This window comes from Notolabrus celidotus, chromosome 13, assembly GCF_009762535.1.
Source record: "Notolabrus celidotus isolate fNotCel1 chromosome 13, fNotCel1.pri, whole genome shotgun sequence".
NCBI lineage: Eukaryota > Metazoa > Chordata > Actinopteri > Labriformes > Labridae > Notolabrus > Notolabrus celidotus.
In genome coordinates, this window is record NC_048284.1 from 9,453,292 (window position 1) to 9,480,698 (window position 27,407).

Consider the following 27,407-nt stretch of genomic DNA (forward strand, 5'->3'; position numbering starts at 1 on the left):
AAATTCAGTCTGTTCTGAGGGGATTTGTTGAGAAAGCCACTGTCACCTCACGACTATCATGGCCCAAAATGTTTTACTATATTATCACAATATTTACTGAAAACTTTGAGGTGGGGGACAATAACGTTATCAGTCGGATGAATCTTGAACTTTACTGTTCATCTCTTCTTTGGTAAAAAACTGTTAACACAAGCATAGGGAGGTGAAGAGAAAGTCTGTAACCATAATTGTACAAACAATGTATAAGAAAGAAAAAATACACTTATAATGAATCGTGAAAAGATAACCAGGTAAACCAGTAACAAAACATCCACAAAGCCAAGCGTCTGACAATTTACCAACTAAATCAAAATCACTAGCTGGTGCAGGGACAGAGAGTATAACCTAACCACTCTGATATCTTTGGCTTTATGTCCAACGATCATGTCTTCCTTTTTTCATTTTCTCCCTTTTACAGACACGGTTGATCCACATTCCCTGAAGATTGGAGTGTCAACTGACACACTGTCTTTTGTTACCAAATCCAAAAATCTCCCAAACTGGCGCTGAAACTTTTGGGGGCTTGGGTAGAGTGCCTCACTCTCTGACATCTACTCTGACATGATTTGCTCTGCAGTAGAAGCCACAGACTGCGGTAAAGGATAGCTGGCCGGCAGACAACCGAATCGTCGTCTTTTACTCCTACTGCCCCCCCCCCCCCATACATGGTATTACTGTTTTAGCATTACATCAACATTTCGTTTTCTTTAAAAGACGGTTACTGCCAATACAGGTTATTATGACAGCCCTTTACTGAAACCAATGTTTCAGTAGACCACATGATGAGCTACACCTGCTGTATGTCCAGTATGTGTGGGGACCGTGGATTTGAATCACCTTTAGTTCTGCACTGAACCATTTTGGTATGCATCTGCACCATGGACTGTATAAAATATGGAAGTAGTATCCATGATGTCACCCATCTGTTTCTGAAGCGCTGTCTTGAGGCCAATCGTCGGCAGGAGCCATACTGCTGCTGTTGAGCGATTGTGACGTTAAGAGGCGGGCTTTGAGCCTCCTAGCCAACAGATACAGTGTTCCCGCCTGTCAATCAAGTCAGCTGTGCCTCTCATTGGAAGACTCGTAATCTCAATTGCCGCATTAGAAAAGAGTGTTCGCCGATTGAGAAATGAGCTATCCAGACTACACTCGTCTTTTGAACCAGGCTGTAAACATGTTTATTTCTGCTGTTAAGATCATCTTTTTTTGAATAGGTGTGTATGTGGTTTCCTGTACTTCTGGAGCCAGCCTCAAGCAGATCCTCAATGAACTGCAGTTTATAGCACTTCCGCATTGGACTCATATTTTTAGACTGCTTGATCTGAACCAAACCGAAAGTGCCACACCAAAATGGTACCAGTCATGGGAGTACAGAATATGTTGTGTGCTTAAAAGTCAATGTTGGGGCGCTGGTGGCCTAGCAGTCTAAGCGCCCCACATACAGAGGCTACAGTCCTCGTCGCAGGGTCGCCAGGTCGATTCCCGGCCGGTTTGACCATTTCCTGCATGTCTTCCCCTGCTCTCTACGCCTCACATTTCCTGTCTCACTTCAGCTGTCCTACAATAAAGGCAAAAAGGCCAAAAATATACCTTAAAAAAAAAAGTCAATGTTAAAAATGTGATTAAAACTGCATATATTGAGATTTTAACCTGTACAATGTATTCACGGCAATAACATACACTGCTGAAGTAATATGATAAATGGACTGCATGTAATTTGCCTTTTTCTAGTCTTCTAACTGCTTAAAGCTCTTTTACACAACATGTGCCATTTACCCTTTTATGCTACATTCACACACTGATGGCAGAGGATACTACCATGTAAAGTGCCCACCAGTTGAGGGACAACCAATCCTACCACTGAGCCGCAGCCACCCTGTAGTAGTTCAATATCTGTACACAACGACTACTTCTAACACCACAGCATCAGGCTAACATAGTGATTAAGAGATTGTGTACTAATTACTGTAGACTGTGCAGCATTCTGATACAAACGTCCCCACATACTGTGGTGCTCATGTTCTGAAAGCCAGTATGCTTTAATTGGATTTTGATGTGATGGAAATCAAAGTACAGGTCATCCTATTTAACTTTCAAACCCGATCATCCCATATTTTGTCTTTTGATACACATCAATTTCAGTGTTTACGTTTCAACCCACCTGATTTTTACTAAGATTGAGCTATCATTAATATTGTCAAGTCAATTTATTCACAGGAGCTAAATCAGTGCCCCTCACAGTCAATAAGGATTTATGATCCCTAGAAGTAAGATTTACAATGGCAGTGTGTCACACACACCACACTCTTGCACTGTATCGATCAGGAGTGTGCTAAATGCGATGCTATGTCAGTGTGTGTTGCAGCTGTAGCAGTTGTCCCAATGCACAGGGCAGATTTGGCTCTTGAAACAACAGCCCAGGGCACAGAGCTGCCCCTAATCATCTGCTTCTTACTCACTTTATCCAATCATAAAGCTGTTGCTCAGCCACTATTACCCCAGAAAGAAGAGGCAGATCACCCCAAACCCCTGTTTGTCACTCATTTAGACTTCTTACTCACTATATGTCTCTGTCCATCTCTTTGCACCCAATATCGTCTGACTATAATCTTTTCAATTTTAGTTCTCTGGTCTGTGCTTTATATTGATTTTATTTTTGAATTCAATAATGTCCATGATTTCATAGTCAAAATTCCTGAATTTGCGTATTTCCTATTCAAATACATGGCGAGATGCGAAGTGCGGCAGCGAGCAGCCTCACCTCACCACAGATTGCGCAATCCCTCACTGACTGGGTTGAGGCTTGTAATTGTCAAGTGCCTGTTTCTGTCTCTCTTCACGTCTCCAATATAATGTTATCAGACATTTTTAATATTGCACTCTAGTTTTCCACAGTCAGGCTAGTGTATTTAATATTTGTGTGTTACATGTTTAGTTTTGCTGATAAAACCGCAGATAAAAAAGCGCAAGGTGAGGCAGACAGTACTCTGCCTCACTGAAGGGGACCGACGAGAGCACACAGGTTCACTTTGCTGCCGTTCTTCTACTCAGAGACATAGCGCTGCAATTTCAAAATCAAATGCGCAGCTGCAGTTCGTTCATTCTAAAATTTTGCACCAATTGAAAGCCAAACATTGAATATATTATATCTAACCATAACAATTTCTCAAAACTGTTGCAACTCTGAAGGGACTCTTCTCCATCTACTTTGGGAATGCCCCATGGTACAGAACTATTGGCTAAAAGTTCATGAACATATTAAAAATATTACAAGGACCAACTTTGAACTATGCCCGAAGCCATATGATCCACAAATTACATCTCACTGTGGGGCCAGGGACTTTATTCAGACCAGTATAATGGTGGGAAAACAAATCATAATGAGAAACTGGAGGAACCCAAGTGAGCCCTCTTTTCATGAGTGGTTCACTGAGCTGGCAAAGGTAGCATCATATGAACATATTTCATTCAGCTGTCAGGATATGGTGGAGAAATATGTGGCAAAGTGGGGAGACTATTTGAAATACATTGGTAATGGGGATTGAGCTTGAACTAAGGCACACATACTGTGTATAGTAGTGTACTGCTTCTATTAAATGTTCCATTATTATTAATTAAATGTGTTTATTTTAATCTATCTGTTCATTTATATTATTATTATTTTATTCATATATTGTTTCATGTAAAACATTAGATATTTGATTTTCACCCAAATGTGAAGTCTTGTGTAAAAATCAATAAAATACTAATTACAAAAAAACAAAACAAAAACTGGACTACCAATCGAAACGGCGTCTAATTAATAAAGGAAGACCAACGTCGGAGCTTAAAGATCTGCTTCAAACATCAGGTCAGAAAATAACCCACTCCTTTCAAACCGAGCTGTTTGGCTCATAAATTTGTAAATCTGACACTAATCTCAGTGCCTCACCAGCCATGAACTGTCACTGTTAGCAGGACATGCAAGTAAAGCACCAGACAGCATAGGTCACCTACATGAAATGATGGAATGATGATGGTTTTTTGTCCTCTGTGGGCGGTGGCAAAAGAGGAGCTGTTGAAGATTTAGAGGTTCTAATAATAGCAACCATTGCTTTCTTCTACCGTAAATCTATTATATTTCAGTCTGATGTATTCCCCAAATGTTTTTGTTGTCAAGCAGAAAAGGGGTTTGAAGCACTTAGACCATAAGCTACTAGAGCTGTCTTTTGAATCTAAAACAAATGAACCTCTTTGGGGCAAAATGGCTCCTCGCCACGGCACTGAACGTTGTGAAACAGTAGAAAAGAAAAATGAACGACGACCATTCAGTTTGCTTTCGCTGTGATACTAAGAGGCATATTTGCGTCCATCTACTAAAAAAAATCTACCTTCAAATCTTGCCTTACAGGGTAAGGTCACATTACAATTAACTTCTGTCTGTCTTCAAAGACCTATCAGTAAAGTTATCACGCACACTAATCTGCTGTGCATACATTTATCCTCTCCCACATGAATTGAATAAAATGCAGCAATTGTCTGGAAACTAAATTAATCAGGCCCAAAGATGGCAATAAAGCAAAAGACACATTTCCTTCTCATGCACCACCATTGAGCATCTGGGGCTGTGGTTAACAAGGCAGCCATCACTCATGGAAGCATCGCACAAGCTCATTAGCATTACCTTATTGCTGTGCTCATTTGATGCCCTACCTGAAAGAATATGTTCAGCTGTGCCTCTGAGGCAACTAGACAGACAAGCTGCTTTACAGCATCATTAGATACTACTACACACTAAGAATACGTTGTGTAAAAATAACCCTGGGATAGAGCGTCTTTATAGTCATCAGGCATTTTATGAATCCAGCACAAAAAAGCTGGCCTGTAAGGACTGGCAAAACAATTAAGCCTTCCTGTGACTTCTATCCGCTGTGTGCTGGTTATGTTATCCGTGATACTGAAGTGTGTGTGCCAGATTCTGTATACAAGTTATTAAAGCGGATTCATTCACTTGTTGTGACTGCTGTTAGGAAAAGCATGAAGGTTAAATTCAGCTGGAACTTCATGCACTTCATGTTAACCTTTTGAGGACACATTTCCTGTTGTGCCCATGGTTAACAACAGACCACCACCTCCCAATAAAAAATACAGAAATTTTGATTCCTAAAACTATGAAGAAACCCATATCAACGTTTAATATCATGTCTCCAATTAATGTTAAACTTTCCAGCAGCACATGGCTTTGATTTAGATTTACAGGATTATTAGCAAGTAATAATAATAATAATAAACTTTATTTATATAGCACTTTTCTTAACAAGGTTGCAAAGTGCTTCACAACAAAAAAGCAGAGAATTACAAAGCATAAAAAATGGTGCAAACAGGGGGAGAAAAAAAAGACAGAAGCAAAACAAGACATCTGAATGCAGAGCAAATTAAAAAACTAGGGTCTGGAGAAATTCCTTCTTATATAAAAATGTTTTTAACTGAGGATTTAAAAGCAGTTAAGGTTGTGGACTGTCTAATTGTCAGTGGCAGGGAATTCTATTAACTTGGAGCTCTGATTGAAAAGGCCCGGTCACCTTTTGTTTCAAGGCGGGATCTTGGCACAACCAGCAGAAATGCATCCACAGACTTGAGGGCCGCCCAGGCACATAGGGGGCTAAAAGGTCGCTTAAAGAGTTTGGAGCCTGTCCATTTAGAATTTTAAAAGTAATCAATAAGATCTTAAAATCGACTCAACAAAAAAATGGCAGCCTATGTAGGCTGGCGAGGACAGGAGTGATGTGTTGGTATTTTGCTGTGCCTGTTAAAATCTGAGCGGCTGCATTTTGGGCTAACAGCATGTTACATTGTTGTGTAGTTGAATGTTAATGTACACAGTGGGGACATCAAATACCCCAGTACCAAAAAAGTTGGGACTAGGGATGTAAATTTTAAGTATTCTCCGTGATCGATCTTTGGAAGTGTTAACGACCAATTCTTGATTGATTAAATAAAAAAACCTTGGACGTTTTCCATGTCAAAGATGATGCCAAACGTGTTTTTCCCCTAAATCAAATTTTCCTTAGCAACACAATGTATATAACTGACAGTATTAAATAGCTACAGACCATATTGAGGCGTAACAAATGGCTCATGGAGATCTGTCGCTCAGCCACAGCCCCCAGCTGAGCTTCTCCGCTGTGAGCAACACCTTTAACCGGCTGATTCCCATCGAAACACGCGTTAAAAGGTAAAACAACCCCCTGATAGCTGAACAAAGTATGAGACCACATGATATTTGTTCCACATGATATAAAATCCTAACAAAAAAATGTGTTAGAGTAAGTTCTTAACAATCAATTAATCTATAGTCGATTAATTGTTGACATCCCTAATATGTTACTAACCTGTTTCAAATTAATCTGATTGGTTGGAAGGTGTTCCTCCAGGTGTTTCTTTTTTTTTTTTTTGGCTTTACACAACTTGAAGACTTGTTGCTTGCTGGAACAAGATCATGTTAACAACTTGCCATCCTGACCTCACAATATCAAGTGAACACAGACCTAAAGACATCAAATAGATCAAAGTTGATAAGCACAAACTGTGTTGACAATGATGCCTGTGTAAAGATCTTCCCACACGGGTTTCACTGAATAAGGCTTCCATTGTGATCACCCTCAGTGCAAGATGTACCAATGTGGCAGCTGCAGGCTCTCTGTCTGCTTGCACTTAAGTTTGTCAACTGCCAGTGAGGGAGCCTCTGTATTGACAGAGTTGTCCTGTTCACACAGCACACAAACAACTGTAGTTTGTTTACCATCTTTGGTCCTATGCCGAGTGCACAAGGTGTAAGCACTGCTCTCTACCCTGGAAAAACATGAACAGGAATGTATCTTAAACTGAGACAACATTTTTTTGGAGTGCAGCATTAACCAAATCCTCTGTAGTTTACTGAAAAATGATTTGGAAATGCGTGCCTCTATTTTTGGGGATTTTTGGTAAATGCCTAAGGGGCACACAGAATCCTAAATGGGCAGAATGTGGGGAGAAAAGCAACCATTGAACCAAACTTAGGTAATCATATCATATTTGCAAGATAGTCGTGGAGAGATTAGATAATGGCCAGGCTTTTCATTTCTAACCCTGAAACAACATGCATCCACACTAGGGTGTGTTTTAATGTACATAGATACAATAAAAAATGTACAATCCTCCTTTTCATTATTTGTGATTAAGTCTATTTTCCACTGACAAAACAACAATTCTCTAACTTTAAACACACTTGGTGAAGTAGCTAGCTTAGCTTCATCTGACCAGCAGGTAAAATGAATATATGCTAAGGCAAAAAGCATTGATTATGAACAATAAAAAAAATTATAACAATATCTTTAATGTGATAATTCAGAATTTTGCAAGGTGATTACTTCAAATTCTCATATTGCTTTACAAAAACAACAAAGCTTGTTTTCTCATGGATATGGGATAGTTTTCTTCCAATTTAGTGAACTAGAAAATGGATTTGTCACAATATGAAGCCAGACCACAACATGCCATGTTGCCATTGCCCACTCTAATAAAGTCAGTTAAGCCTATTTCTATGTCTGTTTTGTGCTATTGAAACTCTGGCAAAGTGAGTTATGATCATCTCACAAGATCTTGAGAAACCAACTGGAATAAACTCCTTATCAGTGAAAAAATTTAGTAACTATATCTGTAGATGCATGTCCACTTAGGGTACCCATAGTACATTGAGATAGTCAAAACCTCCAGCTTAGAGTTCCATAGAATGGAAATCTGGCCAGCGACACTTAATATTATATTCAGGCCAGATGACACTCCTTCTTTGGTGTGATTAAAAAATCACAAGGCACTAAAATCCATGTCATCATGTTGCCATTATTTGTACATTCTAAATCACGACAAGCTGTTGCATGCTGCCACTGAGAGCCACTCCAGATGAGAGAACTTGCTAAGCACTGATTATATATATAACAGGAAATGATATCCAAGACAGCTGACATACAGATACCTGTGGCTTAACTAACTCCATGGCCTTGTATGGACGGATAGATGGATGCTTAATTGATCTAAAAGAAAATGCATCAGTGTGATAACGACAGCTGTATGTAACTATATATATTTATTTCAGTGCCAAACCTTCTACACCATCTCCGGCTGAACAGTTTATAAGATGCTGAACCTGCTTATTGTCCACACTGTGGTTTATCTCTGGTAGCCTTTTATTCTCAGTGTCTTCCACTCTGACATTGATTCACCCAATTGATCTCTACACCTTAATAGACAATAGCTCCCTGAGGTGACTACACAAAAGGGAATCCTGCTTAAACATATTGGCTTCTCACATAGGACACTGTAATTGCCCTCAGGAGACTTAAAGAAAGAAAGGTAGAAAAGGCCTCCCTGGCAGGATATCTCATCAATACATCAATCACTGCATTTTCCTCAGAAGGATCTCCTCTGGGAGTAGATATTGATAGAAACTATTGCTTGTTATATTTCAAATAAGTGATGTTGATAGTTTTTATATATTTACTATACATGTGTTTGCCCACCAATATTCAGCCTTTTAATATTATCTTCTGCATGACTCGTCCTCGAGTGATCTTCAACAATGACAAGAATCCCTCTAAATGACCTTGGAAAAGGCTGCACATATTAAATGTTGAATACAGAGCAGCGTCTTTCTGTACATTAAGGTCGAATTGAACCACCTTGAATTGAATTACCATATATCTAATACTTACTGTGCATGAATTATTTAGCACAGGAAAGTCCATGTCAATAGTAAAAATGATTGATGGTTTGACTGCCACAGCAAGAGCTCCCTCTTGAATGTAATGAAAACGAAAAGGAAAAACTGTTTTATCAAAAAATAAATGAAATCATAATTTAAACTGAAACATTATGAATATTTAGGGTATAAATAATAAGACTTATAGAGGTGTAAACACTAGGGTACACTTGAAGATTCATATCAGGACCTTGAAACTCTTAGGCTACCACACACACACAATACGACAAAATGAGCCCTGATTCAACTTTAGAAAATGTTGACATTGTTTCTCCCATCTTCTCACCCCTTTAAAACATAGTTTAATGGAGGTACCACCCACCTGCAGGTAGTGACATGTTCTCAATGAAGGCTTGAGGTCGGGATGCATCATGGGTTTCTCTAGATTAAGCGATGACTTCCTATAGGCCTCCTTTGCTTGGCTGACTGTCAGTGTCGACCATGAGCTCCTCTTCATGAATTTGCCCTCGGGTGCCATGGCCATGCTCTCGCAGGCCGAGCACTTGACATCGTTGTTACTCTTAGAGGTCTTGAGTGACAGGTCTCCAAAGTGGTGGCTGTGGATGGAATCAGGGTAGCAGTGGCTGACATGTTCCCCATGGTGCCGGGACATGACACTGGGTGTGCGGTAGGTGCTGTCACTATCAAGGTTGTCGTCTGAGCTCCACCAGCCACCTGAGCGATGCTTCCGTTCTTTGCTCTTGCTCCTCTTGCTACCATGTTTGACGGAGTGGTGGCCATGATGGTGATAACCCCCTGCTCCTCCTCCACCCCCTACCATATCACCTTTTGTGCCGTTCATTTTGGATGATCCCTCCAGGGAGTGCGACTTGGTGAAGAGCTTCTGGACAGAATGAACAAGGTGTCTGATGCGGCCAGGACTCTCGCTGCGTTGCTCAGTGGTGGTAGAAGTGCGCTGGTACTGTAACGTGTGGAAGCCATCGCGGTGAAGTGGCAGTTGTTTCTCAAACTGGTCTAGTAGGTTAGCAGGAAGGCGATTGCTCTTGGTGCCAGAGAGATGGGAGGAGGCGGCGGCGGCAGCTGCGGCAGCAGCAACAGCTGGGGAGGTGGCAGAGGCTGTGATGGCAGCGCAGTCGTCCCGTGTGGCTGAGTCATAATACTGAGAGCTGTAGTGCATTCTTGGGAAGGTGCTGCTGGAGATGTGGTCCGACACAGCTACTGGGGGCATCATGACAGGGGACATCATCATGCAGTCAGAATGGATGGAGCTTCGGGGGGAGTAGCGGTGGTGGAAGTCCATGGGGCAGCTCTCTGTGGGGCTGAGAAGGTAGGACGAGTGGCGGGACTCAGAGCCATGGTGAGCATGGATGTCGTGAATGTGGGGGTCATAGTCCGAGCCGTAGGGTAAAGGGATTTGGTGCTGGGAGCGGCTGCCCGATAAGCCCTTCATGTTCCTGGCTGGAGGGACGCGTCTGCCTTCATTGAACTTTCGAGACGGGGACCAATGTGGAAACTTCTGGTCTGTTTCAGAGAAGGAAAAAGAGAGAAGAAAATAAAGAAATAAGACACAGTCAAGTAGGAGAGAGAATTGCCCTGAACTATTTTGAAGAGTAATTCTCTTTCCTGTCTAAATTCTTATAAGCTGAAATTGCTACTGTGCTTCTCCTTTCCATTTCAAGCAAGAACATGACAGATTAATACCCCCCATGGGATACTCTTTGCATTCATCTGACATACTCAGCAGCAAATGTCTAAACCTAAGAGACAGAGACATTTTATGTTCATGCACATGTAAGTGTATGTAAATATTTCATCCCCTCGTATTGCTGTTCCAGCACAGTTTACACAGAGATGTCTGAATGATGAACACTCTCAATGGAGAAACCATATCAGGCAGGGAGTCATTACAACATCACTGTATAGTGATTTTTTTTTTTTTTAGTGAGGATGACAATCCCTAAGTACAGAGCTTTTGAAGCTAACTCAGGTTGACAACCTCTGTTATTAAATCAGGAATGTGGGTTAACCTGGCGCACAAAAAACAGATAATGATTAGAGTTCTGCATTTGATTGAGAATGAAGGTACAGATATTTTAAGAGCTATACAAGGTAAAAATGCAGTCTTTTCTTCTAAAGGCAAGGGCTTTGTACTTACAATTAATGACAGTACTTTTCAAATCTCATCAGAAAAGAAGTGGTTCATCTCTGCTCATAAAACAGCTTGGAGGTTTTATTAAAGCTCACTGGGCCAGAATTTACTTCTTATGTATAATTTGTTATAGATTACTGATTCTCTCTTTCAAGCTACAGTGACTAGAGTCATCTAATGTAATCTTTTGCACTCAACTAATTTTAATGTTTTTGCAAGGGTGTGGAAGAGTTTAACTTCTACATAAAATATTAAAGGGAGTACTACAGAGAAATACAAGAGACAACAGGTGTAAACGGGAGATGTTTAACCCTGATCAACGTAAATGGTATTTATACTAAAACAATAAGGTATTACCTTTACTTAGAATGACAACAGCAAAGAGGACCAAAAATAAGTTCACAAAAATGAAATTAACCATACTCAGTTACAATTTGAAATAACATCTCAACATTAAAACACTGCTTCAGTGAAACTAGTGAGAGAGGCTGGATGAAAGCCACAAATTGCTTTACATCCTCTTTCACTTTGATATTGCCCATGTCAGATTACAAAAGCAACGCACCACACAGCTTTTTATCTTTGACATTGATAATCAACTTTAATGCTTGGAGCAAGCAAACTCTGCCGACTAGCTGTGTTAGAGTAATCAAAATCATAAGGCTACCTCTTTAAAAGCAGAAGTACAATTGCTTCAAGTTTGCATGATGAGTCTTCACAGGAGGACAAGGTTCATTAACCTATCCTACAGCAGTTTCATAAGTTGGGAGCTGAAACTGAGTTAACAACTCTGGAATCTGTGATAAAAGTATTATTTCTCAAGCCCTGCGGCGGTAAACCAGTTGTTATTAGCTGTATTCCTAATTACTTTGAGACGAGTTGTGCACATCAACGGGCGGTGATCACAAAGAGCAAAAAATGTTGTACTGCTATGAACAAACTTTGAGGAGAGGAAACTCAGTAACTCTTGTATTGAGGGTTAAAAAGTTCAGCATAACCTTAAAAACCTTTTACTCAGCCAATCTCTGAAAGACACTGAACACTGCCTGGGGTATATTTTTGTGTATGGTGTTCAAACAATGCTGCAACAGTATCTATTATTTGCATTGCAAGCTATGAGTTTACTGTTTTTAACGTTGAAACTCATGCAAAAATTTAACATTCCTTTTTGATATCATTTCTGATTGTGTCCCCCAAAATGTGGAGACTGAGTAGTTCTACAAAATAAGAGCTTACTTGTCAATTTCCTGGGGGCACTTTAATCTGTGCTAAATGAACAAAAGACCTGCACTTCCAGCTCAGAGGACCCAATGTCTGCCTGCAACAGAGGGGTTTTATAACTACTATCTGAGAGATATGGTGAGACAATTGGATCATTACTGCTGCTGCTGCTGCTGCTGCTGTTGATGTTGTAATGTTCTGAGACACAGTTACTAGTAATAAAAAGATCTTCAACAAACTGTTCTCTTTGGATACCACCAAATTGTTGGCACTGTAAAAGCCATGTTTACATCACAAACCTGAAAACTCCCATTTAAAGAGATTTATAACATTGTTAGATATTCTTAAAAAACACAAAAAGTGCAGGGCTAGTCATGTTCACTTTCATGGTGGCATTTATGGACTTGCCCAAAGGCTTCAGACACTGTGTACTGTTGGCTCTGTTGGCTGACACTGATCAAGGCTGGCCTTGTTTAAGGCAGCTCTGCAACGCAGTGCTTTAATGCCAAGTTAGTCTCGGACAATTGCAAGACAGTTGTCCAGATGAACACTTAAATTTGATGTATTTTCCTGTTTTATAGGGACCCCGACAGAGCCTTTGTCCCATAAACTGACTGGCTCTTATTCTTCATCCAATTGTGAGACATAATTGTTCTGAAACTGGTGAAGTCACATTTATTTCTCTGGCATTATTCTATCTTAAAAAACTAAGACAATTACCCCAACACTTGATGAGGTAATTGCACACTTAATCGTGCTTTGATTATGAAATTGATCAACACTAAAAACAAGGGCCTGAACTCATGAAACAAACAATATTATAGCTTTGATTGTTGCTCACCATTGCTTATAGTTGATCTTATTGGCACAGAAATGGGTATTTGTAGCAGTATCTAGCAGTCAGATTTGAGATTAAAACACTCCCTTGCTCACTCCACAGATTGGTGAAGTGGCCGTGGCCTTCAAGGACAAGAAGCTCCTGCGATACATGCAAAGTAAGATCCTTCATTTGTCATATTTCACCATCAAAAACTTCCATCAATATAAGTTATTTTGCAGACAACACCAACCACTCTCTTCTTTGTATTCCAACTGGTGCATATCGTAGAGCCACTCACTAAATACAAAAACGTCTATTTAACTACTTTGTCCATTAGTGTCCATTAGCACAAGATGCAAGATGGCGGCCTCCATGGAAGGGGACCTGCTTCTATGTTAATACAAAAGACTCATTCTAAGTTAACAAAAACTAAACCACTTTCAATGAAGGTGACTGTTCACTCCTTTCCAATAATATATTCCATTTCTAACAAGTCTATTCCGCTGCTAAATGTCATTAAGTACTACCAACTGAGCCTTTAAGCATCATTGCAGTGATCATGACAGCCCTAAAAGAAAAATGAGCTTTGCTATGAAACAAAAATATTAGTTTGTGAAAATAAAGTACTTGACAGGGAACAAAACCTCAGTAACCTTACTAATAAATACTTAATAATCCCTCTCTGTTACCAAAACGAGTCATAAGCTGCTTGGTTAGATCTTCCATTGATGCCATGATTGATAGTGTAAATTTTCTATTGTCAAAGGTGTGACTCAGATCTATTATTTCCTGTTTCCTCTTTCTATGACTGAAGCGCAAATCTTTATCATTCTCTCCCTCATGGCTTGTCAAGACACAGGAAGATATTCAAAACAGACAGGCCTTTCCCAACAAAATATCTCAATACAAGCAGTGTGATTAAGAGCATCTGTCATCATGCTCAGCTTCCTGCATACCAATCACAGCCTACATCTTGCCAGTGAGTGATAAAAGCTTTAAGGTATAAGAAGGGAGACAATATTGAAGCACTCTGGGTGTCTGCCATTCCCCTGCAATTAATTACTTTAAGTTCTCTGCAGCAGGAAAACCCCAGTCTGGAACTGTGCACATCGTCTTACATAACATTTGGGATCTCTGATCTCACACACCATTTTCAAAGGAGACAGAAATAAAATGCACAGTTGTCATGGCAACCACTGCTGAAAAAAAAGCAGGAACTATAATGGGATTTTTCAAGGTTGTTTGGGGTGGATCCTGGTCTCAAAAAAAGACACATACAGTATGTTATGTGATACAGACACTTCAGTTGGATTTACCATATGGGCCGCTGCATTCGGTGAAGCTTTACAAATTGTTTTGCACTTTATGTTGTTCGAATGAATGAATGAACGAACGGTGCATTTAAGCCCCAGCTTGGAGATAAAAGAGAACTAACCGTGACTGAACTACACACTGAATTATCTCTTTGATTATTTTTATTAACAGACCTTCTGAATTTAAAATGTCTCTCTCCAAAGGATACCCAGACTTTCATTACTTCCCCTTGAAATGAAGACGAGCTTGTCAACAAGACATTTTTTTAATACTAACCTTTAAAATTCCCCATCAGTGGGATATGTTGTGCTGCAGGTTTGCACCAACAGCTTTCTTTGAACATCACTGAGTGACTGTAATTATTGTTTTCATCCAAGCTATGTCCTGACCTTGCTTCATTTTTTATACTACTTTAGAAGACATCAAACCCCACTGTAATTCATAAGAGGGTGTAATCAAGCATAAAATTCAATTTTTTTCCCCCACATCTCTCTATTTTAGCGCAGGTTGTACATTTCTGCTTAAGATTACAACAGTAGACAGTAGAGTGTCACTGTAATAACCACTGTACAGAGAATACCCTTTTATATTCGTCCGTGTTCTCATTTCCACCACCATATCTCTCTCTGTTGCTGCTCTAAGTCTCCTCTTACTTCCCCTCAAACTCAGTGCCAAAAAGCACATGACATCATCCAGTTGCTTTGGCAACAACATTTGCCAAATAAAGCTAACAATAGTAATGAATGCATGCACAGATGGTGTTGGAGCACAAACATAACCAAGACATGCTGTTATTTGCAGCATAATGTCGCCCAAACATGTACAGCTATACATATCGAGATTTGATCATCATGCAAGTTTTCATTTGCATGTATACATTGCATGCAAATATACATTATACTGTGGGAGGTATTCACAGACGCGGCTCAGCTCAACATATTGTTCAAATGAAGTTTCAAATACCCAGTGAGGTAGAGAAAATACAAACTTAATTATGTTGCTTGCAAAAAAATAATTAGAGCTTGCACATGTGCATATTTTATTTTAAGGTATTTGACATTATCTTGTTTGATCAAGCTGTGTAATTCAGATGATTAACAACGTAGTAAGAAATTGATTCACAAGCTTTAATCCCTGGTTTTCCACTTAGAGGATGGTCTTAATATTTTAGAGGCTATCTGAGACCCATTATTTTTCCTCTCATGATAATAATATATTTTTTATTTCCTCTGAATACCATGTGGTAATACTAAGTGTTTCTGGGATCAGTGATTTGTTTTCAATGGACTCTTCAGTCTTTCCTGGTTGTTCACTTGATCCCATGATCCACTCGGTAGTCCACATGCAGTGCCTGATCCTCTATCTCCACTTGTGATACTGCAAGTCAGTGGCTATAATTTACCTATCTCGTTGTATTTCCGGGCTGGTGCTCGCGCTGGTTCAGAGCTGGTTGAACTCGCGAACCAACACGACACCTGTTTGTTTGGACGAGGCACGTCACAGCGTCAGATTTACGTGACCGCTTTTCCCAACAACGCTAGCGCGAACTTTCCCTCTCAACAACAACGATGGCGGACAACGGCAGCTTGTTTCCTTGGCCGACCGCTGCTTTGCCTTGGTATCCATTAGTTTGGTTCGTGTTTTTGATCACGGCAACCCTGACCCCCGCTCCTTGCCCCTGGCGTAAGCATTTCGCAGCTCTAGACCAGCAAAGAGCTGGAGACACTCTGGAACCGTTTTCCCGTCCGGGAGCCGGTTCACTCGCAGTCGAAACACGAAAAACTGGTTCTCAATTGAGCGCCGGCACCAAACCGGCCCTGAAACTGCATTGGTCGAAAAGGGGTCTCTGAAACCTTTCCACACCAACCTCACCAGCCAATCATAAACCACAGCAATCAAATATTGGCTTGACTGGTCCAACTAGCTTCAAATGCAGTTTTAGTTGGAAGCTGTATATTAAGTAGTCTAACCATCATCACTGTTTAAGTAGTACTAGTCTTACATGCAACTACTAAAAGCAACCTGTCTGCATCCCATGTATAAAACATTTGCCTTCATGTGCGTTGGCAATGAAAAAGAAAATATGTATATATTTATAAAAAAAAGATACAGCCTAATCTCCTCACAGTATAATCATGTCATATTTTCAGTTTCATACTTTAGTGAATCATGTTTAAGTTTGTTTCCTTTAAGAAGTGAGGTGTTTAGTTTTACAGGCCACAGTGTATAAAGATGCAGCTTGCACGATATTGAATGGATGCTCATTTGTAGTTTCAGTCCTCTTGTTTATAGCAGTCCTTATCAGTCATGTTCAGCCATCACTCATCACTGCAGTGTTACAGGAATATTTTGGAGTCCAAAGTTAACATTCAGAGGACACAAAACATCTGTAGCCCTCACAGAGAAGTGTCTGTATCACTGTCAGCCTCATCTGCATTTTCTTCCTACAATCAACACAGCCTTCTGATTGCATACACTCTCTTGAGATGGTTTGATTACCCCCATAATAAGCTGTTTAGAGACGAATCTTTCAACCCAGATTTGTCTCTTTAGCTTTCAACTAATTCATTTCAAGTAGAGTCAATTTGGCCAAAGTCATTTTCCAGAGATTGACAGAAAGAAGAAAATAAACCAACAAGAAGATGCTCAAATACAACACGTCATGAATAAACCAACATTATATTGACCATTTCTGAAGTCTATTTATCTACCAATGCTTTAGCTCTGTTCTTCTTTACAATTGTATCAAGCCAGTCGAGGATTACTGTTGCTGAAATGCAACTAACAAGGAGCTCATACTGTATGGAAACACTTGCTTTCTATAACTTATAAAAGAAAATCCGTTGATCAAGTGACTACAGTTTAATCACACACAGCAAACAGAAGAAAGAAAAACACAACATTTGTAGTCGTAAATGTTTGTACATTTCAACATGACTTACTTCAGAGCTCTGCGGTTGGCGGGATAGTACTTTTGTTTTGAGATTTATGTCAGTGTGAGTTGAAACAGACACATTGTGATTTTATGAACATTGTCTGACGTTCAATTGTATCACAATATGTCAGTCAGTTAGTTTAATTGATGCTGGAAATGTTTACTAAATTAGCACTGAGATAAGGTTACAACAAACAACAAAGTGCATCACATGAGGTCAACAGAATCAACAAATAGATTAGCCATTTTGAATGTTACATTTATGGCTGACTGACAACAGAAATAAATGAGGTTGCTGATTTCAGATAGCTATATCTCTTGTTAGGACAAAGTGGTACCTTAAAGCTCCTCCTCTCTTATTTTCTTTATTTTGTGTTGACTGTGGGAAATTGGGATTGGGTTCGGTTGTAACAGGTTTTGTCGGACAATGTTAAACGCATCCTGTGCCTGAGGTGCCACCCATGAAAGGGACTTGGTCTTGTTTGTATGACGTCACCTGATTGAGGTGATGAGCCACAGCTGGGAAGTGAAGAGGATGCCAACAGATCAACACAAGACTCAACCAGAGAGACGTCCAAAAACCCTTGTAGAACCAACAACGCTTTTAAACTTGCCCCAAGCAACCAAAAATAACTATTGAACTCCTCGAAGAAGTTTGGGCTCACCCCACACATCTCAAGCAGACCAGTATATCCCGGCGGACCGGCGCACAGGTGAGCTGATCCTTTTTCAGTTTCCCCTACTGAGAACCAGTCATCTCCTTTGTTCTCGTTTGATCACTGTTCATGTTAGGGCTTTTAGTTTGCATTCATACCTCTAATTGGGGAAGTCTGTAACAATCTGTAGACTTTATAGATATACACAATGTTCCAAAGTGACTCATTTTTGAATCCTTCAAATGGAAATTTAAGACACCTTAACGTCATATTGGTTTGCTAAGCGTGGCTGACATAAGCAGAGCTAGCGCCACCAGCCTTTGGTCCTCCTTGTAGTTAAACATCCATATACCTGTGCTGGTCGAGTGGTTGTAGGCCAGTTTAACCAGACACACTCTATAAACAATTTTATCTCCATTTTCTAGATGAAGATACTGCTTGATCGCGCTGTGCTACGAGATGCCATCTGTGGATATAGCCCCAGTTCGTAGCAGGTGGCTGCGCAATAGCTTAGACACGTTTGGTTGGCATTTTGGGTCTAAGATTACAAAAATATCGATAAGTTTCACCGACTAGTGATTGTGGTGCCAAGTAGCAAATCTTTAGTCTGCCAAACTCAAACTTCCCTGATAGAAATAAGTTAATTTAACCACTTCAACTCAACTTGTTCATCAAATTGAATGTTTTTCTTTTACCACCAATAATGGTGTTAGTGTCGGCAACCAACTTAACTTGTTCAGCAAGTTGTCTGTGTTTACATTGAGAATAACAAGGGCAGGTTTGATGAAGGTATAAATAGTACTAAGTGTGATCATCCAAAATACTTGAATAGGTGATTCATCAAAAGCACAAAATATTGGCATACAATCTACAGTCTGTCTGCTGTGCTAATAGCTGCCTGTACATTTAGAGTAACATTTTGTGATATTCTTTGAGCTTTGTCAGGACTTGGCATATTGATCGATGCCTTTTACCTGAGCCTGACTGGCACCATCCCTAACATTTTTGGACAGCTTAATCCTCTGGGAGCTGTTCCATCCTCAAGGCGATAGTCAATGAGGGTGTGAGCTGAGCTGACAAATCCTCTGTACTTTAAATCTTTGCTTTCTAGAGCAAAAATGCACAATTTAAAATGTATGTAATCAGTGTTCAAGCCACTTTAAACTTAACTGTAACGTACTCTTTCATATTGAGTTTAAGTGAAATGCTGTTGTCTGTGGCTGGCTTCCTAACAGACCATGAGGCCATGACAACCACCGCCAATCCATAGTACAGCTGTTAATGTGATGCAATAGAGTTATGGACATTTATCTCATATAACAACTTGGGCTGGCATGACAACACAAACACGCGCTGACTGTCTGCCCCAGGAGGCTCATGTCATCGTGTTTGCAACTGACTGCTCTGCAACTCCTACTAATACAAAGTGGACAGTGCACAGTTCTCCGTGTGCGGGGGAGGTGACATCAAGGCAGGGGATGCCTGCAGGCTCAACAATCAGGTAAAAAAAGCAAGCTGTGTCATCGGGCCGAGTCTGGATACCCTGCAGGCAATAGCAAAAAGAAGGATGCTCTATCTTGGACAATACCACCCACTCTCCCTACGATGAGCTGATGCAACTACGGAGCACCTTTAGCCTCCAGCTCATCCGCCTGAGGTGAACCATGGAGTGTTTCAAGTGTTTATTTGAACAGACTTCCATGTAACCACGCAGCTCTTACTTTTGAGTCTACAATTGCACCAGTTTCAGTTAGTGCTGTGGAGTGCTGGAGCTTTGTCACCAAAATAACTGTCCTGCACATCTGCCTTTTTAGATGCTATCTGTAGTCTTCACAGAACCAGAGCATGTTTTTGTGTTTTGTCACTTATCCTCTCTGTGTCAGCCGGTAGCTTTGAACACATTCCTGCACAGACACTACCTATAAATCTGGAGTAGGGCCAGTTCACATCCCGAATACATGAGAAGGTGAGTGAGGATAATTTACTGCTTTGCCATTATCACCACTGAGATTAACTTTTTCCCTGAGCTCCACAGTGGCAAATACATTTTTGCAGCTCCACAGTTTTTCAGGTTTAAAGAGATATATGCAAAGAAGAACGTTTGTGAGAAAGAGCGGTTGTGCCTGAATAAATATAGGTTAAAAAAAAACTAATTATGCACATTTGCACCAATGTGAGCACATGGACTTCTGCTGACAACATAATCTGATTAGTTTGCAGCATGAGCGGAAAGCTAGAACCACAAGTGAAGGATAAAAAGAGGATGCGTGGAGTGAGAGAGATTGATGGACTTCAGAGGGGAGCGAATTAAGCTCCTGAAAAGCTTTTGAGAAAAAGCAAGAAAGCTTGTTTCCGTTCTGCAGTGAAGGGAACATTTCACAAGATTACATTTACAGTTGAGCAGATTACATGCAGTCATGGCGTGAATGTAAATCAAAGTGTGTAAGATGATAAAGAATGGGCCGAAATGAAACGTCAATAAAACCGTTTAATAATGCTAACAATTTATGCTGAAGCAGACACACAGAATGAAGTGCTTCGTGTTGCAATGATTGATTTGTACTTTTTTCATGGAGGACAATGGGCTCTAAACAACGCATATACTCCCTCTCGGCCCTTTAAGAACTCACCTTGTGAGTCCATGAAACATTGATGAGAGCTTTCCTGTATCATTGCTTATGCAACAGCTTTGTTGTACATGATCAACAGGATGTGTTCTCTTACCTTAGATGTGCTTTTGTCAGCACCTGAAACAGCCTGTATAACCTTTTTCTTTCTTCCTGACAAAGATTTCCCACATTGGGAGTGGGTGGCCTTGGGGGGTGGGGGGATTAGGAATGGAGAGGAAGAGAAAAAAAAGACAGAGAGGGAAAAGCCTCTCTGCTTGCTCTACTCTCTGGGAAACCAGTGAGCTGCTGGCTGCTAAGTTAAATCTCTGCCGCTATGCTACAGTCAGCGCCTGGCCAGCATTTCCCAAGATGGTTGCATAACTTGGAATAAATGAGGCCTTCCTCCTCCACACCAATACGCAGCTAGCTAATGCCGCAGGGAAGAACAGAGCAACAGGCAGCCAAACTGTAGAGTATGAATCACACTGTTCAAAAATGATAACCTTCAGATAGTTTATATATGAAGTGAAAACATCTGTTTTTAATATATGTATCATATCTTCTTCCCAGATTGTTGCTCTGACCCCTAAGTTTAATACTGGTCTTAGATTTTTTTGCATTTCAGCATTTATCCACATAGAAGAAAAAAATCAAGACAGTTCCAGAGAGCCAGATAATTCATATTCATCCATCTAGAGGCTTACAATGGCAATGGTACTGGAGGGACAAAACAAGCCTGAAGCCGACATGAGTATCACAAGTAAGGACTACAAGCTTTTATCAACCTCAATCTCATCCTGGGAGGCAGAATCAAGCAAAGTACTTGAGAGTTGAGCGTAACACTAAATCAGGAACTAAAGCTGTAAGAGTTTAGAGTATCTGAAACAAGGCCGTTTAAAAAATGGCAAACCAACCACCTTAGAGGAAAAAAAGGATGGAATGTCCTACTAACATAGTTGGGCTATCCTTACAAACACTGTGTAACACTGTAGTTGGTCACGCTCCATTTCAGGTCTTAATTAAGTTGTTAACATGTAGTTTTCATAGAGTTTGATTTGGTCTCTGTGCTGCTATGAATAAACCAATTAACAGATTATTCCTGTACCCCCAAAGTGAATTGCCTAAAGCCAGGACAATTGCTAAAAGCAAATCACATTAGAGTCAGTGTTCAACAACTTCTTTTTTTGGTAACAATGTATTATTCATTCATTTTTGATCACTTACTTCTAGTCAGATTAACAGCAGTATGATTGAGCTGATGATACGTTGGAGTGAGCGGTGTTTCACAGTAAATTCTGAACTGGAAAAGCTCAGGCTAGTTGTAGATATAAGGAAACGAAGATACTGTTAAGAATGGCGATAGATTTTCACATGTGCTTGACAGCCAGGTTATGTGACACACTTGTAAACACCATAGTGTACCTCAGAGGAAACAGAGTGGTATCTGTAGTTCTCCTTGGTGCTGTGGTGCCTCAGCAAACTCTTCTCTCACAAATATATTTTCCTTTTTTCTATTTGGCACGCCATCTTTTCACATCCACATTGGTTTTCTGGACAGCAAGACCCCACATGAAATCAGTTCCAAGCCACAATTGGAAGTTGCAATTGCATTCAGATTTTTGCTGATGCATGTCTTTTCAGTTACATTGGTAGCAGAAATTGGATTTCAGGGCTTTGGCATTGGAAGGATGTGTCACCAGCATACCCAGCTACTGATGTCGACCACATTGCCAAAACAACCCAAACAGATAGGTCGGCGTTGTTTGTTCATACAAATTCTATCTGATCTTTTGTAAACAGTAGACAGTAGAGACAGTCTGTCGCCTGCTGTCAACCCTGATTTAGGAAACAAAAGTCATTATTTGGCACAAATACTTTACAAAGGGAGACAGTAATTCTTTAACTGTCATGTTTTATGCTCCTGTACTCAGGGACAACGGTGAACATTATATAAGTGGAAAGATTGTTAGACCTCGCAACTGAGACAAAATCATATTCAATTGGATGTTGCTTTGCAGCAGAGGCTGCATTTCACCTTTTGATATATCCGCCCACTCCCTCCCACTGCTGCTGCTCTCTCCTCAGCAGCAGACACTGGCTGATGTTGCAGTGATGCTACACACCCTGGACACAGCCTCAGTCTCTCCTGTACACCCCTCAGTGGAAGAAAACGCCAAATAGGGAGCTTATAGTCCATCACTGCTCACTGTGCAGCAGCCTGTTAAGCCTCCCACACTACATTGATTTAATACAAAAGATAAAGTCCTAGAGCTGCTACGTTTCCTCAGGGTCCAAGTGTATCTCTGAATACATGTTAAGATGTGATTACATGTTATACATGTAATGTGTAAGACGTGTAATGCAGGTCATACATAAAGATAGATTTTTCTTTACATATGTCCAAAAGAAGTCAAACAGATAGAATGATCTGAGGTCGGATGCACTTACAATGTCTCCATTTGGATCCATGACTTTATTACACATCAAGCCAGCCATGTGCAGTGACCAGAAAAGGTATAATCCCTGTCACATTAGTTCTGCACCTTTGAATCAAGTACTAATCCTCACCTTTCAGCCATTTCAGGCAACATACCAAAGCATAGCACTGCTGATGATACAATATGGAAAGGAACAACGAAGAGACCAGGTGTAGGAGGCTTAGGTTTGTCTTCTTCCAGGTTCCTTGGAGCAAATGTTGACACATCCCCATGGAAACTGTTCGTATGTGCAGTATTTGTCCATAGCAAAAATCTCACAGCATGCTGGTTTGAATATCAAGACATCTGGTCCACTTTAGCCTCCGTGGTTGAGTGGGATGTTTACGCCTCTGCCTACAAAACATTCGCTTCAACATATTTTTCTGAGATATAGGACCAAATGGCGAATACTGCGCTGGTCTACATGTGATGTGTCATACAGCTTAGCATCATATAAAATGCAACAGACAGGGTTACATCTGACCAAGCAGACTGTGTGGTGGTCAAAGAAAATAATTAAATCAAAAGTGTACACTGCGTTCCAAATTATTATGCAGATACAGAAGAGGATCGCCTCATGAACTGGCCTGCCTGCTTACCCGATCTCAACCTGACTGAGAACTTGTGGTCAATAATACAGAAGATGATTTACAGTGATGGCAAGAAATACAGCTCAAAGGAGCATCTTGGAAAGCCGTACAAGGTGCAGCACACAGAGTCAGCAGAGAAGTCATCAGAAACTAAATCAGTTTACCAGTGACCTCTGACCCTCACTGAAAGAAAAGGAGGTTATATTGGACATTTGAGAAACACTTTAGATTTGAAATGTTTCAGAGACATTAACAGTTTTATTTTGTAACAAATGTTAAGAAAACTGTTGCTTTGTTGAAGTTTGAATACAGTTGTGGTAAATAAAGTTATTTTCAACCAATAAGATGTTTAATTAGGTGCCTAGTTTCTATTTTTCACAAGTTGAATTCTCTTTTCACTAACTTGCATTATAATTTGGCATGCTTATTTCTGCTGATTCTGCATTTATTTGAAAATACAGCTGACTTACTTTGAAAAGCATAATTTTAACCACACATTTGAAGAAATATATTCACTACCTGACTTCTAAACAAATTTGAAAACGGCCATTAACATACTTTTAAAAATATTCACAGAAATGCAACTTGCATAATAATTTGGAACACAGTGTATAACTCAATCCTGTTAGCTGTGCACTACGCTATAATGATTTCATAAATTAGAATTGTTGGGATATAAAACCTAGGAATTAATTAATTAAGCTAACCACCAATACACTAAAGCACAGTTGAAACTACAAGTTGATGAGCAATACAATCTTTGGTAGCTCTTGATACCATCTCTTGCGTAACGACATTGTACAAATTTAAAGCTTTTGTATTGAATTTCTTCACCTTTCAACCTACAGCCACTCATTAAAGACAAAAACACGTATGACCCTTACTAGTTTGCTATTGTAATAACATTATGGCGATGGCGGCCTCTGTGAAAGGAGACCCACTTCTTGTATGAATATAAAAAACAGCTCACACAGACCAAACAAAAAGATTTTCATATTCCAAGTGATTAACCTGACCCTTCTCCTCTTTGTCCTCAGGGGTAGAATGAATCAAAAGGTCTAAAACCCAGCTCTTATTGAATATTTAGCACTGAATATTGAAAGCTTCTTCTGCACTAGATGGCAGAAGCTGTAGCCAAACAACTTGAATCACTTTGTCGCACTTACTAAGGTTTTCCCTCCAGTCTAAATTCTTGCTTGTGTTGTACGTCGCATTGGACAAAAGCGTCTGCTAAATAAAATTGTAGAATTGTAGAATTATACACTAATTCACACATAGTTAAATATCTTGAAATACTATGTAGTGTACCTTTAACTTGCAGCATACATACTTGATGCTCTCCTCTCATTCATATGCTTACATTCTTGCATTATCACTGTTTTTTGAATCCTCAGCTTGGGAAAACAAGATCACTGCAATGACAGCGTTGTGGAAATAAACTATCTGCTGTGACTCATGACACCCAACAGCTCAGATGGTGATAACAAGTGCAAGCAGATCACAAAAATAAAGCTGACAGAAAATATACAGGAAAACACAAACAGTCAAGCAACTTGGTCGCCTGATGAGAAATATTACTGCAGCTGAAAAACAGCATAGCCTTCTCTGTGATAGGTTATATTTGTGTTATGTTGTTCACTCGTAGAAGAAAATGGATTTTAATTCATAAACATTCATGAACAAAATGAAAGGAGACTCAAGCAGACAAAATGTTGTATTGACAGTCAGCTACTATTCTTAGCCCTTCTATTAAAAGCTGTACTGACAGTACTGGGAGATTGCAGATAGGTGACATATAAGTGTAATGGCCAAATTCCATCAGATCCATGTCCGGTCCGACTCCGATCCATCACAGCACCGGATCTGCTTTCTATTCTAGTCAATGTGTTCACTCCCTCTGGATCTGCTCTGTTGCATCCTGGCTGCGTCTCTGATCCGGCAGGTCGTAGCCCTCCGGATCAGATACACAAGACTTCTATTTTTGCCGGATGCCAGAGCATGACGCATCGATCTGCACAGAGCAGATTGAGCGGGACAGGAAGTCAGGCACCAAAACAAAATGAAAACCTCTGGTTAGTTTTCAGAATAAAACACTTCACTTCGTATTTCACTTCACTACAACAACAAACCGTCATGATGAGGAGTCAGGCCTGGAGTCAACAGGTCAGAGGTTTTCAGAGGCCAATAAATACAACATGGATAAAGAGAGGAGTCGGATAATTGTTGATTCAGGGCGGGGAAACCTTGGTCACATGACTCCAGTTGTCCGGCTGTCCTACTCTGTGCTGAATTCTGAAAACGCAGCTGGTGGATGTTGACGGATGAGAGAGCGTGGAGCTGGACCGCAGCGGATCAGAGATGGACTGGACACGGATCTGATGGAAGTCCTGTGTAATGCATTGTCTCTATATAGTGGAGAAAGTTCAGATGTAATTCTTTCCTTTTACTTTGGTCAGTCACACTGTAATATCGATTCCTGATGCAATACGTAACGCCAGTGAAATGCAGTTGCTTCATTATAGGTGCTGTAATATCTTTTTTGTGTGCAGACAGAGAAAAGTACAAAGAGAGAAATCGCAAAAAACAAAGCTAATCCCATGTGTTGTGCTATTTGATGGTTTATTTAGTACAAGGAAACAACAAGAAAAAACAAAGAAGCCTCCTCTAAAAAATGTCCTGATATCCAGACCTCATATCTTCTTCAACATCATTATCCAAGCACAAGCCAGGTCTTTGTCTTCATTGTGTTTTACAGATGTTTATAAAGAATGTCCGCTGTCTTAGTCAAGTTTTGTTACAGAAAAAAGAAAACTGCCTTTGCAATTTGTCTCATAGATACACCTTCCCTAAAAAAAGCATCTGTTTGGGTTAATTATAGTATGTGAAAAGACATCAGCATGGTGCAGCTTGCTCTGGCCCCCAGCCGATACCTCAGCACAAAACAACACACTAACCCCCTTTGTGTCTCACACTGGCCTTTATAAGCTGCACGCAAGGACAAAAATGAAACCCCATAACTTCATGTAACCCTTTCACATTAATTCGGGGAGCAACATCATCACTGACCAGGACTGACAGCTTTGGCCATGTTTAAGAAAAGCCGTTCAGATTTCCCACCCAAAGACACTGAAGCAGTTATTATCACAATGTGGCTTTAACAGCCTTAATGATAACTGCTTTGCTGTTATGTGCTGCAATATTGTGATATAGTGTGAAACAACTCTAATTGTTAGGATGTAATTGTATCATTAGATCCTGGCAAGATTTAATTTCTTTGTGTTAAATTATCATCCAACGGTTATAATCAGTGGCAAGACAGTTTTTTTGTGTGCTGAGTATATGTAAAGCATTTTAATTGACTATGAAAATGGTCAAATCTCCATCTGCCAAACAAAACAGCTGCTTAGCGGTCCTTCTTACCACCAAGCAGCCACTTTGGAACAACTTTATATTACAGCCTTCCTCTGCTCCCTTTCCCCCCTTACTACAGGGGTGTCTTCCTCATTGGAAACACATTGGTGTAAAGGGGGAAACGCATGGTACACGTTTTTAACCCTGACCCAGAAGACGACTTCTTAACTAGAGATGGAGCATCTCAAGCTAAAATACTATTCCATAATCATTGGCATCTATTCGATGATTATTCATAATCAATTTGAGTCCCTAAGTGTGTTTTTGTAGGGTCCAGCTATCTGACAGCGGGTTTAAAAGGTTAAGTAGAGACAACGGCGACTAACACATTTGTTCACACCCGTTCCGTTAACGGTCTGTTTGTGTGGCGGTCATGTTAACAAGCACCAGCACAAGGTGCTGCTAGTAGCTGGCAATGTCAGCGTCTGTCTCGACCTTTATGCTGGTGT

The 27,407-nt window shown here is 40.2% G+C and overlaps 1 protein-coding gene and 1 long non-coding RNA gene across 2 annotated transcripts in view; one reads left to right on the top strand and one right to left on the bottom strand.

The window, feature by feature from the left end:
- LOC117823648 (disks large-associated protein 2-like) overlaps positions 1 to 27,407 on the bottom strand; it is a 141,683-nt gene that overhangs the window by 47,181 nt on the left and 67,095 nt on the right. The window contains exon 2 of the mRNA XM_034698874.1: positions 9,138 to 10,297. Coding sequence (XP_034554765.1) covers positions 9,138 to 10,297 — 1,160 coding nt within the window. The remainder of the gene's footprint in view (positions 1 to 9,137; positions 10,298 to 27,407) is intronic.
- The window catches only part of LOC117823649, a 113,643-nt gene that overhangs the window by 27,524 nt on the left and 58,712 nt on the right, over positions 1 to 27,407 (top strand). Inside the window, exon 3 of the long non-coding RNA XR_004633447.1 lies at positions 13,087 to 13,141. This is a non-coding gene — a long non-coding RNA (uncharacterized LOC117823649). The remainder of the gene's footprint in view (positions 1 to 13,086; positions 13,142 to 27,407) is intronic.